Genomic DNA, 14,025 nt, shown 5'->3' with positions numbered 1-14,025 from the left:
GCAGTAAGAGCGAGTGGGTACACATTTTATAGTATTATGGCACTTGTAGAGCAGAAGGGAACTTGCCTGTCATCTAGTTATATCATTCTACCAATTCCTAACATTTATTGCATCCTGCCTAACACATAATATTCTGTATCCACAGCATCAATGCCTTGAAAGTTCCACAGTGTGAGGACAACATAAGTTCTAATTCAAAATGGTCTGAAATTCTCTTATAGACTGGTACAAATCGAAACAAAATGTTATTATACTGAGTTTATATTATTAAGCCTTACAAACTCTCTTCCTCTGATACATGTAGGTTTTTATGCCCCTTGAGAGTCAGGTGAAACTGGCTCTTTTTAACTTGTTAGAAAATTGCAAATTCAAAAGCTGTTTTGCTATTGAACAGTATCAACTTTGTGCTGGAAAATACTGGAAATACCCACCACCAATACCCACTATTTTCCCCTGTGGAAAGATCTCTCTCTTTCTAATCAGTGTCCAGGAAAATATTTCAGAGTCTGATTTCTGGGGTGAGAAAAAGCATCTCCAAGTGCCTGGCTTCTGGGTCTTCCTAGATAGACTGAAAGAGAGTGGGTTTTATCAGCACACAGTATGGTAAATCTCTTAGAAACACTGCCTTTACAAAAACAAAAGGCTGCCTGCACTGTTTTTCTACTGATTCCCACTCCCCTCTATTTAGAGATAAAGATGGGAATGTGTTTTGCCTTTCAGCTTGAGAGGGGCCACTGTGCACAGACGCCCAGCAGGCTTGACATGTGCGACAGCAGGGGCCTTCCTGGCCGAGGTCCCAGTGCAGGATGCTAACCATGCCTAACATGTGTTAGGGGACGGTGACCTCATTTTCAGGGATGAACTGAGGTTACTACCAAGCTGAATCCTTGCAGACAAAGGCAGCCTTGTAGCAATCAGAGGGAATCTGTGGAGACAGCACTTCCCTGCAGTTGGTTTTGATAGTGATGATGACAAATATAGATAGCCTTTGGAAGCATATTTATTACTGGTTAAATTACCACCCCCTTCTACTTCTCTTTTGACTGATTTATGGATAGAAAATTCTGGAAAATTTCCAGTTACTGGATAGCAATTAAATCAAAAAGAATAAATCTGGTATAACCCAAGGTCTTCCCTAGCTAAAACCCATTCAAGTTTTTTTTTTTTTTTTTAAGTACTTGCCATGTGAAAGACACAAAGTTCCCCTTTAAGATCTCCATGTCCTACTCACAAAGACATACCTTATAAAAAAAGAATGCTGACATATACCTCACTACCCCTTTGGGGGAAAAAAAGAGATGCCAACCTTCCTAAAGGCCCAGGGTTTTTATTGACAAGCCACAGATTGTAGCATGATTGTCACATTTGTTTTAGGTTGTGCAATTGGTCACATTCTTTTGAAATTGGTAGGAAATTAGATCATTGTACAAGATAACTATAAAATATCAGCACACAATATCTTCATCTACAGTATCTGGAAACTCTGGGCACTGTGTGGATGTCTAGTGGATAGGCAGAGGTTCAGTTCTAGTCTGGTGGGGGAAATCTCCATTTATTGTTGCCAGTTCCCCTCTCATGTGCTTGGGCAAGGAACAGGTCCACGACCAAGTCCAAAGCCTTCATCACAGAACCATGAGACTCTCAAATCGCTTGATTTGGTTTTGTTGGAAGTTCTTTTGTTTTGAGTAAACACGTGTCTTGGATTTTGAAAAGTTGTCTGCAACATATCTCCATTTATACTTCAAAACTGTATTTGGTGTCGGAAATCACTAAATAGAGAATTTGGGGATTTTGGTAAGCAGTCACCCCACCACACACACCGTAAGTCCCTTCATGCTTAAGAATTATTTGCAAATTTGTATTAGTTTATTTACCAACTATTACTATTCAGTGCTACTAAGAAAAGTCTTACTTCTCTAGTTTCTGACTATAAAAATGTTGCTTTACCCCTAGAAGAGTAAGAAAAGGAGTGGAGCAGAAAGCTAGAAAATCTTTGAAAGCCAAATTTTAAAATCTGGCTTTGGGTCTTTAATGTCTCTTTATGTGAAATGAAAAGTCTGACAGCACACCTTCAGCATGACCTCACACCTCAGTCCTTTGCCATTTCACTGCTGTCCCCAAATCTCCATATCACATTAGCACACACAATAATCCTTTTAATATTTTTTAGTTGACAATCTTAGACCTTTCTGGGTTATGATATGATATGTCAATATGTATAGGGTGTAATGATCAAATCAGGGTCAGTGGCACATCTCTCATCTTAAACATGTATTTTTTTGTGATAAGAACACTAAGAATCCTCTCCTATCTTTTTATGAAATCTATATTATTGTTAGCTGTTGTTACCCTTGTGCGAAAAGCACACCAGAATTTTATTCCTTTAACTATAATATTGTACCTACTAACCAGCTCTCTCTGACCCTCCCTCCCCAGCTTTTAGTAACCACTGTTGTACTCTTGAATTCTGTAAGATCAGCTTTTTTAGGTGCCATGTGAGTAAGATCACATGGTATTTGTATTTTTTTTCATCTGACATTACTCCTCCAGATTCATCCATGTTATCACAAGTAACATTTCATCTTTTTAAAGGCTGAATAGTATTTCACTGTCATATTTTCTTTATTCATTTCTCCAGGGTCCCGCACCCCAGATTACACATTAGAATCACCTGAGCTGCATTTATCAAAATTTCCTAACTTGAACCAGTTGAGTATCAGTCTGTGGGATGGGGATTCTCATACGTGTTTTAATTCTCCCCAGGAGATCCTTGAATTATGGAGGACTGACAACACTGACCTGCAGATCTTATCTCCGTTTTCTCCCATGTGCACATATGCTGTCAACTGATTGGGATAAATGTAGCTTTAATGATGTCTTTGCACTTATCAAAACTCCTCACTGCCTCCTAGTATCTTTATGGCAATGTTAAATCAGATGTATCTGGCATACCAAGCCTTCCCTGAACCTCTCAGTTTTTCCTTCCCAGGGGCATCTTCTATTCACCATTCTTCGAAACTTTCCATTTTTATACCTCTACCCACTTTTTCTTCCTTGTCTCTCCCTAAGTGCCCTGCTGAAGTCTTGCCTCCTGGCTGTATAATCAGGATGCAGAAATGGTTCTTCCTGATAAGTTTCTATTAGTCACCAACTTCTGTCAGTGCTCTACTGTGAATTCTCATATGTGCCTTGCCTGGGTTTATGCATTTAGATTATTAAGGTCATTGAAAGCAATAACTGCATCCTCAAGGTGGAAGATAAGGATCTCTAAAAGAGTTAACAGTGCAACTTCATAGGACTATCGATACCTAAGCAGAGATATGGAGAGAGAACTGGTCAAGTCCAGCGTTTATCAAGAAAAGTAGCAAATGTGATGTGGCCTTTGAGCTGGACTAGGATTCAGTAGTGGAGTCTGTTGATAGGAGATTTCACTGGGGAGTAGCGGGGTAGTGAGGACCACTAGCAACGAGGATGTCCTGGGTAAAATCATAGTGCTGGGAAGTTGTGGGACCAGTCAGAAATAATAAGCTGTCTAAATCACCTTTAAGAGTAGTATCCATGTCTTATTTCAGGCTGGAATGTGGATGGGTGGGGGGCAGGTTTTAAAGGGCCTCAGAGGCTGTCATAGAAGTTGATTGAGTACCTGGTTTAAAAGTGGAAACATTTTTACAAATGAAATTTATCATCAAACACCAATATATAAAACAGATGAAAGTCAATCTACTTAGGATGAAGCTGAAGATAGGCTCATGTAACTGCTCACTGAGTGGTACTCACTCTGCACCCTGGTGTGCCCCAACTCCAGGGCTCCGCACAACCCAATTTGAAAACCAGTGGTGTTAAGGAAAAATCCTGAGTTTATGATCCTGGGTTTCAATCTTTGATTACTATTTAGCCGGATGACCTTGAGAAAGCAGCTTAACTTCTACAAACTTTAGTTTTTTTGCCTCTGTAGTGAAGATTCCTATCTTGATTAAATATTTAAGAAAGAAATAGTATCAATATGCACATAATAATACATAGCGCATTATAATAAAATATGTAAAATGCTTAGTAAGGCCCCCAACATACAGTGGATACTCAATAAATTTCAGCTCTTCTCCTTGTCACGACTTTGTGGGAACCTCAGTAGCTACCCAGGAACTCCTGAACATTGCTCAATGCTTTCATCAGATTGAACTAAGCCAACTACAACCTCCTAGAGGTTTTTTTAAAATGATCTGGGCATCATATAGCAGTTGCCTGAGCTGGCCAAGGTGTAAGGTGAGCAAAGAAAAACTTAAAAAGAATACTTTCAGCTATAGAGAAAGCTAAGGTGTTGAGAAAAATTACAAGTCTTTAGAAGTGCATCTCTGAATTAGTCTTTAAAAATAAGGGATTTGCAGACATCAAAGATGATGTGAAAGGAAGAACCAGTTTTACTTAGTGACACAGATAGAACACAGGAGACAAAGTCTAGGTCATGCCCATGGTGTACAGTCTAAAAGAGACACTGAATCAAGCTGATTGTTAAAGGTCATGGTTCCCAATAGCTGGGTAAACAGGAAATGAACTCATCTTATAGAAGATATACCAGAAATCTTGCCTGACTCTGAGACTGTTGGAAAAAAAATCTCCCCTGAGAATTCATGACCACAGGAACTACTCATACTTTACCAGTTTGAGATCAAAATTTATCTGTGCAGTCTTTAAACCAAAAACAAAAAGCCCTCAAGCCAAGCATTTATTTTCAAAGTAACCTTGGATTGATAGTGCCTGTAGGCAACTGACAGGAGCAACCTCAAAAATCTTCTGGGACTACAGTAATATTAACCTAGGGGCTAAAGAATTGCTGAAGATTAATTTCTAAGGAATTTGTGTTTATTAGTAATCACAAACGACAGAAATGTACATTGGTGCAATCACTTCCTAAAGCAATTGGTAATTAAAGTTGAAAAGGCACATAGCCAATGACCCCACTTTTAGGATCCTAGGTGTATACCTTTAAAAACTTTTACCTTCGTGTACCATTGTGCTATGGTGCCAAATATTAATGGCAACATCTTTCACTGTAGACTCAGAGACAGCACAAAATCTGTCAACTCTGCAGTGGATAAATACTGTTATATCACATAATAGAATCTTCTACAGCAGCACTGATAAATTGACTGGAGTTTCGTGTCAGCTGGGAAGACTCCGGGAAACACATTAGACAAAATAAGCATGTCACAGTTGGATTCATAATGTATGATTCCACTTATGCAGAGTACTGAGACCGTCGACTACGTAATGTTTAGCTTAGGGACACGTGCAAGAATGTTAAGAATGGTGCCAGAATGATTAACTAGATCAGGGGATCCCTAGGGGAGCCGCTCAAGGAAGGGCTGGCTGGGAGTCCTCAAAGCCACCTGTAACTTTGATTCTTGCACTGACTGAGAGGTATATGGGGGTTTCTTTCATGATTTTTCTTCATATATATTTTATGTACTCTTTTGTTTCTATGACATGTGTTCTTTTTAGAAGGAAAAACGGAAAACTTAAAGCCCTTGGGACTGCATAATGGGTAGGATGTATTTATGTAGCTTTCTGGTTCAGAGAAAGAAACAAAAGTAGTAATCAGTCACAATAAAGGATGTATACCTGGGTAGCCTCAGTCATCCTGGGACCTTTAAATAGAAATAAAGAAATCTGTCCTTCACATCTAATTTAGTATCCAGTTGCAGTGGCAGATACATTACATGTGTCAGTAAACTGTTGCTGTTGCTGTTGCTGTTTTTGAGGTGGGGGAGTTGTAGAATGTGGAAGCGAAACGTATGGGGATAAGGATAAGCAGAGACTGGACTCGGAGTATTGGGCTTGGAGAGAGTAGAGGAAGCCCTGCAAGCCATGAGATCAGTTAGAGAGAAGGCAGAGGAAGGAAAGAAATTTGAATTCTGACTTTGAAAAGGCCCATTATTCACTGATAGACTGAGGCTAAGCAGAACCAAGCAAGTGAAGAAAGATAAGAGATGCTAAAAAGAAGATGTTCAAGAAAAAGGAGGTGATCTACTCTCAGTTCAACCCTGTGAGCGGAGAGATTTAAATGCCATGGGATTTGATGATTGGGATTTGGTTGGTGAGTTTGCACCAAGAGGCATTTATTGATTATGGAGAGAAGCCATATTGCCAGAAATGCAAATATAAATTAGAGTGAAAGGTATAGAACTGGGAAGCCTAAACTAATCTTTCAAAAAGATTGATATTTAAAGGGTAACCAAAAAATAAAATTCTTATTGTTTGTTATGGACTTGCTTGATTGATCTCTTGACATAAATTATCTAATTTCATCCTTATTTCATTTGACAGATGAGAAAAAGGTAACATTGTTAGTAATGCAGCTAGGATAGTAAAGTAGGTACAGTCCATTGAGAGTTCAGTGCTTCGATTCCTCATCAGTCTCCTACTCTGAGAAGTAGAGGAGATCACTGCTTACAAATGATCTAGGTGCTGGGTAGAAAAATCAGAAGAAAGTTTTTGGTTTGGGTTGTTCTGTTTTCTCTTTTGGAGAGACCTAAATACATTGGTAGACAAAAGGCAGGTCCCCAGAAGAGAAAAGGAACATGAAGCTTACTAGAAGAACCATCTGACCCTTCACATGGTTTCCAGTGGTTGGAAAGTTTAGGAGAAAGGTGGAGAAATGACAGGTCAAGTATAAATAGGCCCCAGAGATTGCCCTCTTACCTCTATCTAGAGGCAAAGGATCCAAGCTCTGTTATACATTCACTGAGCCTCCAATCTGCATTTCATTTAGGGATCTACTATTGGTCTGATCTATGACTCATTATGAATTCAGTAAAGGAATTCTGGTCTGGGATGATATATCTGAAAGTACCTACCAGTCAATTCAGTGGTTAAACAGATAGATTGATGGAGAATGAATGAATGAACTAAGAGAATAGACCAAACATTTATTAATCTCTTTCTTGGGATAATGGTTAACAACCCAGACTCCAGAGTCACACTGTTGAGTTCCATCTCTGCCATTCACAAGCTACATGTTTCAGGAAAGTCACTCATCCTCTTTACAGTTCATTTCCTCACTTAGAAAATGGAGCTACTAACAGTTACCTACTTGTATAGTTTACTAGGTCTGCCATAATAAACCACCACAAACTGAGTGGCTTAAGGCAACAGAAATTTATTTTACAACTCGGAGAGTTTGAGTTGAAAATCAGAGTGTCAGGAGAATCACCTTCTCCCAAAGGCTGTTAAGGGAGTTTTTTTTTTTTTTTTCTCTGTGCCTATTCCAGTTTCTGGTGACTCCAGATGGTCTCTGTTGATGGCAGCAAAATCTTAATCTCTGTCCTCTTCCTGATGTAACCTTCTCTCTGTTATATCCACATGTCTTTCTTCTCTTCTTATAAGGACACCGGTAAATGGACTTATGCCCCATTCTAACTCACTATGGCCTCATAACTAAATCCATCTGCAAAGATCCTATTTTCAAATAAGGTCTTATTCTGAGATCCCAATGGACATAAATTTTAGGGGATACCATTCAACCCACTGTAGTTCTACTTCATAGAACTATTATAAGGACCAAGTGAAGTAGCATAAGGATTTATGCAATTAGTACATAGTATATTAAATGATAATAACATAAACTAACATAAGTTCTTGCAATAGTGTCTAACATATAGCAAGAGGTGTGTGAAGTATTAAGTTACTATTTATTGGCATTTAGGGAATGCGTTTCCTTTCTAACCACTGTATTTTATGGAATAATATCAATATTCCAGATTAGGTGAAGATGCTAAGTTATTAAATTAATTCATAATAATGCTTGATTTTGTCCCTGAAACTATTTCTTGAAAAACCATATTTCTTTTCTGTGTAGTAAAATGGCTAAGTAAATAAAACATAAAATTTTCTTTCCATCTTTTTGATGGTAGTGGGGCTTGAACCCATGCTAAGCAAGTACTGCACTATCCCTCAGCTTTTTGTTTTCTGAATTCTCACATCAGATTTTGGTCTTTAAGGGAAAAACAGTGTTGACTAACCTCTTTATATTCACCTTTGCAAGGACTAACACCATAGGCACTGTCCTCCTCCATCTGATGTTTCACATGGGAAAGCCTAATTTCTCTTTGAAACTGATTTCCTTCCACAGTAATTTATCAACAGTCATATTTATGTATGTATGTGTGTATTTTTACAGTTCTGGTGATGGAACCCAGGGACATTCTACCATTAATCTTTATCCCAGTCCTTTTTTATGCTTTATTTTGAGGCAGTCTCATTAAGTTGCTGAGGCTGGCCTTCAACTCAAAAGCAAGGAAGATAGCTACCTTGCTTGCAGGTGGTTGAGTAAAAGAAGGAACTTCTTGGTTCTTTTCCTGTAGGCTTTAATAATTTCACTTTCTAAATTGTTAAGTTTTCTTCAGGGCAGTCTTCATACCCCTTCAACCACCTTTTGACTCTTTTTCTTCCTCTTTTTGCCCTTTTAAGTATAAAGTTACTGTTTGGAGATGGCGAGTATGTTAGTATATAACAGAGAGCCGAGAAAAGTGATGACAATTTTTGTCCTTTCTTATACTTCTTAATGTTCTAAGGCAATAAACTAACACAGAGAATTGCTTTAATATCAAAGCTTTTGGTAAAATAGAAATAATGAACTTATCTACCAGAGGATCTATCACAAGAGTAGGATTTCTTAAATACAGATCCATGAATAGCTTAGTACTCCTGAGCTATATGAAATGGGTGCAAGTTATATGTGCATATGTAGATTTGGTGAATATAGGCATAAATTGTCTTCCATTGGACACCAGCACTGTCCCCAATCTCCACAGACAAATCGGTGGAAGCTCAAGTCTCTTATATAAAATGCTATAATATTTGCATATGACCTATGCATATTCTCCTTATACTTTAAATTCCTAGATTACATGTACCTAAAACAATGTAAATGCTACATAAATAGTTATAGAGACAAGTTTTTTTTAAGTGTGTCGATATTTAATATACACAATTTTTTAGAAATATTTTTTAAATACCCTGTTGATTGAATCCACAGATACACAACTGGGATGTGGAGGATCATGTATATAAACGAAAATTCAATCCTAACTCTTTTAGTCTCCAGAGAATTCAGATCTCAGGTAGAGAACCACTGAATTAGAAGTTTATCTCATCTGAATCTATTTGTTTTGCTTTACAGATTTGGGTAGAAAAATTCTGAGGAAAATGGACAGTGCATGGAAATACCAAACCTTTCTAAATCTGGAATCAAGTCAAAGACTTTTTTCCTTGAATTATCTCACTTTTTTTTTTCAATAGCAGCTTCCTTAGTTGTTTTTATGTGCTTCAAGTCAGAGTTTGGGATGCTTAACTCACAGTTGTTATCTCTGGCAGTTGAATACCCAGGCTGATGTCATTTGTTCCCAGAACAGCATCTGAGCCCTTCTGGGCAAATTTACTGATAAGTCATTGAGCAGGCACAAAGATGGTGATGTTTTATGGTACAATGAGCCATCCTTGCATAGATAATTTAATTCTAACTGAACTTATAGACAAAAAACTGACCTCCTTGAAGTAGTAAACCTCTTTTAAAAAAAAAATATTTACTTATTTTTAGTTGTAGTTGGACACAATACCTTTATTGTAAACCTCTTCTAAGACTGCACTTTTTCTTTAAATTCCTGGAAACTTTATATGATTCTTTCTTTGTCTGATTTGAAACTTTCTCTTATTGTCTTCCTTTTTCTTAACTTTCTGCTCTGATTATTTACATGCTTAACTCAAACTCCAATTTTATTTTGAGTAATATCTATGTGTGCTCATAGCCTCATGGCTCAGTGACTTCATCTATGATATATGATGTCCATCTTTGCATCATAGCAGATTCTCAACTTAAATACCTGCTGCAAATAATTTGATTACCAGTTATTTCCGGTGTGCTTGTTTGTTGATTCAGCCATTCACAAAACATCTGTAGACACCTACATCTTCTAGTTACAAGAAAAACAAAAAGATGGATATCATACATAGGTAGGGTCACTGCATTGTGCTACATGAAGGCATGTGACAACCTAGAGATTTTAGCCTTTTTAAACTAGCAATCTTAAAATAAGTAGGTTCATTTACTTAAAGTAGTTCACAATTGGAGAAACCTTGCCCTTCATGAGACATTTGGCAATTCTAAAGACATTTTTAGTTGTCACAAATAGGGGATATGACTATACCTAGCTGGTCAAGACCAAGCACTGGATGATGAACAGAATTGCCCCCCGCCCACCCCAGCAAAAGAATTATTCAGATCAAAATGCCAATAGTGCTGAGATTGAGAAGCCTTGATTTGGAAGAGGAAATGTTCATTCATTCAGAGAGTTTACTGCCATAAAGGGGAGGGGTAGAGGAGACCCTGGAGGCAGTGGCTTCTCCTCTGAGGTGCTGAGCAGGTCAAGTCTTACTGATTGATTTACACCAGAATGAAAGACTTCTCCAAGAGACAGAATTTCCTTCATGTCAATTACATTTTCAGGGATGTGTTGGTGTTCTTCAAAGCTTGGCATCTTGATGTCTTTCCAGTTGCCTGCTTCTTAATCTGCCTCTGCTTGTTCTAAAGGGGTTTACAATTTAAGGTGGGAGGATGGGTATACCAAAACTATGCTTCTGTGATAAAACCAGGAGAGCTCAGTACAATTAAGGTGTTGAGAGCACCACGCCATTAAGCCCTGCCCTGGGGGGTCTGGTAGACCTCACAGATGAGGTGGCATTTGAGCAGGGGTTTTGAAGGGGCATTCACTATATGGCTGCAGGAGGAAACTTTCCTCTTTGAAGCCATGCCCTATGTGATTGCATTTATAACCAGTGACAAATTATTTTGTCTGCTCTTTCAGGAGCCAAACTACTTTTGTACTGTTCTGCATTGAGCAAGACTCCTTTACAAACTTTGCAGGACCAACTTTGTAGTTTTTTCTCTCACTATCTTTTTTCTATTAAAGATTTTAATAGTAGTTGTGTTCAACTATGCAGTCTAAGTGTTAGAGATTAGCAGTAATACAGAGTTGCAAGCTGTCAGTGAATGAATTACCTGTCTTGTTTTACTGTCTTTACATTTTGTTTGCTGTCCCAAATGGAGTTTTCTCCAGGCTTTGGTCTTAGCTAGCTTGAAAATCGGTACAAAAGGACACTTCACACTCCAAGTAGGCTGTTCTACATTAGAATTCAATTTGCATTCTAAAACAAGGCTGAATCCTGTATGAATATACACCTGATGATCATCATCTACAAATTCTTTATTATTTATTTATTTATTTTGGTGCCAGGGATTAAACCCAGGGGCACTTAACCACCGAGCCACATCCCCAGCCCTTTTTTTATAATTTATTTAGACACAAGGTGTCACTGAATTGCTAAGCACCTAGACTTTGCTGAGGCTGGCTTTGAACTCATGATCCTCCTGCCTCAGCCTCCCAAGCTGCTGGGATTATAGTTGTGTACCACAACACCCAACTTCAAATTCTTGTTAAATACTATAACAACAGAAAAGGTGTTAATATCTTTGTGAAGTGACCAGTTGAATATTTGGCTGTGGTAGATTTAGAAAACTGAAATTGATGTTAAATTTCAGATACAGGAGAATTAGCAAGGCCTTTCTAATATGATTGCTAAGGATTCAGGCTTCCTCTTCACTCTCTGTAAATTGCACAATGATTGAAGTTGCCTGAATTTTCTTTCTCAATTCGGAATGATTTATAACATGAAAGAAGTGGTAATTTTGTACACTTCTGAAACTAACTTTTAAAGATCTTGCCATTTTCTTGGTGACTTTGCAGAAAAAATTACTCTTTTTTTGTTAGAAACAGAGCAGTTAGGTTGCTTTCATTTGAATTTAGACTACCAACCCGGTAGTTATAAATCTGCACTTTAGTTTCATTTTTTCATCAAAATGTTTTTTTTATTTTGTTTTTAATTTTAGTCTGATGCCAACGCAAGTTACTTAAGAGCAGCTCGAGCTGGACACCTAGAAAAGGCCCTTGACTACATAAAAAATGGAGTTGACATCAACATTTGCAATCAGGTCAGTTTTGGTCATTGTTGTTTATTTGTTTTATTCAAATTCTAAGTATTTAGACTTTAAACTCATTAAAGCTTCCATTAAATATTAGGAAGATTTTCTCCTCTTTTTGGTTTTTTTTCTGTTAAATTTTCCCGGCTTGATATTATCAAAATAGTCTCTGCTTGTCAGAATTTCAGAAATGGTAGCATACATTCTTTAATAATTCCTGTAATTTTAGTAATAATAATGAAGCAACTCACCTAGTTTTCAAGTACTCCTGCTCCTAATTTAGGTTGCTCACTGCACATATGCAAGCAAATATCACTGAGATTATCTTGCTAGATTTTGATTCTCCATTTTACCTGCACATGATTTCATCCCCTTTTCTAGTATTGATCATTGAGTGCTCTATTTTCAACCTGCCCAGTGAAGCTTTCCTTTTGCTTTTTATCAGAATGGGTTGAATGCACTCCATCTTGCTTCCAAAGAAGGCCATGTGGAAGTTGTTTCTGAACTGCTACAGAGAGAAGCCAATGTGGATGCAGCCACAAAGGTCAGTATCAGTGATGCTTTTTATGTCATTTGCCAATTTCAGTGAGGATTCTGTCCTCAGTAAGAATTAGGGTACATTTCTTGTGAAATACTTGTCAACTGTATTCCCTTGGGGAGCTTTAAACATAGGGAAATTAGAAAGGTGACGGAGTTCACATTGTCATGCTTTTCACTTTCCAGAAAGGAAACACAGCGTTACATATCGCATCTTTGGCTGGGCAAGCAGAGGTGGTCAAGGTCTTGGTCACAAATGGAGCCAATGTCAATGCACAATCTCAGGTAAACCTACGACTCTATTGCAGAGGAACTGTGCTATAATTTACAAATAATGCTCATTGGATGAAGTGCTTGCTTGGTTCACATATCCTCTAAGATACTTAAGTTCATATTTATCCTCATTTGTAATACGTGTGTGCCGAGAGGTAGAAATTTTTAACAGTGATCAATTGATGGAATTCTATGACTAGTAGTCATACACAAATGCTTAGGGGATTTCTGAAATGCAGAATCTTATACTCTATGATGCTGTCCCAGGTTGGTCCAGTCACATTATTTATTATGAAAAATAATAAATAATGAAACGTATGAAAAAATGTTTTTTTTTTCTGAACTTGGAATTTCAGAATACATCAGTGCTTCTCCTAGTTGAGAAAGAGAAGAAACTGCTTAATTCTTCTTCACTAAGGCATCATTGCTGTTCTCTGAAACAGATTAAAAATAAAAAATGGGCAGAAAAAACTTTAAAAAGTCTTCAAACTTTAAAGTGTTCAAAATATTTGTACTGAATAGAGGTCGTCCTATAACTCTCAAGAGTCTTACAATGAGGTTTTAAAATGAAAACTAATAGGTTATCATTTTAAACTGGGTCTAAAGGAATTAACTTCACTTTATTGGTTTAAAAATATATGCTTCATTATTCAAGTATTCATAATTTACCTCCTACACAGTCCCTTAGAGGTTGTAAAGCAAACATCATGACCCAAGAATATCCACTGAGGACTTGGCCACTTTTAAAACTGGTCTTCATGCAAACATTTTTTCCATTTGAATGCCAATGTCTCTCCTTATTTGTCAAGGTCTCCACCGGGGTGTTGGGTCTTGAAGAAATTTATTACAGAACAAAATTGCAAGTTTTGTCAAAGATACAGGGTTTTTTGAGGTCCTAGAGAAAGACAGTAAAGCTGTGGACAGGTACATGATTCTTTGTCAATATTTGGCCAGGCAACATATGAAGAATTAGGTTTATTTCCTGTTAGATGTTTGATATGAGAATAATTTGAACATCAAAAAATTAAATGAAGAAAAATAATAAGTAAGATCTTTGGTTCTCATGTACTTCTGGAAAAAGACGATTTACTAATTATGCTGAGGAAATAAAAAGCAAATGAATAATGTGATAACATCATGTAATTTTGTTGGAAAAGTTAGGCTTCTCCTGCCGCCCCCCCCCG

The 14,025-nt window shown here is 37.5% G+C and overlaps 1 protein-coding gene across 43 annotated transcripts in view; it reads left to right on the top strand.

Annotated features, from left to right (window-relative positions):
• The window catches only part of Ank3 (ankyrin 3), a 503,325-nt gene that overhangs the window by 264,542 nt on the left and 224,758 nt on the right, over positions 1-14,025 (top strand). For 42 of the 43 annotated variants that reach the window (XM_048814103.1, XM_048814271.1, XM_048814128.1 and 39 more), the window contains exons 2-4: positions 11,942-12,043; positions 12,477-12,575; positions 12,755-12,853. In XM_048814103.1, the coding sequence (XP_048670060.1) occupies positions 11,942-12,043; positions 12,477-12,575; positions 12,755-12,853 (300 nt within the window). Of the gene's footprint in view, positions 1-9,474; positions 9,480-11,941; positions 12,044-12,476; positions 12,576-12,716; positions 12,854-14,025 lie in introns of those variants that run through there. The other variant, XM_048814201.1, reaches the window with a different exon arrangement.

This window comes from Marmota marmota, unplaced genomic scaffold, assembly GCF_001458135.2.
Source record: "Marmota marmota marmota unplaced genomic scaffold, marMar, whole genome shotgun sequence".
Taxonomy (NCBI): Eukaryota; Metazoa; Chordata; class Mammalia; order Rodentia; family Sciuridae; genus Marmota; species Marmota marmota.
This window is presented reverse-complemented; position numbering and strand designations above follow the sequence as displayed.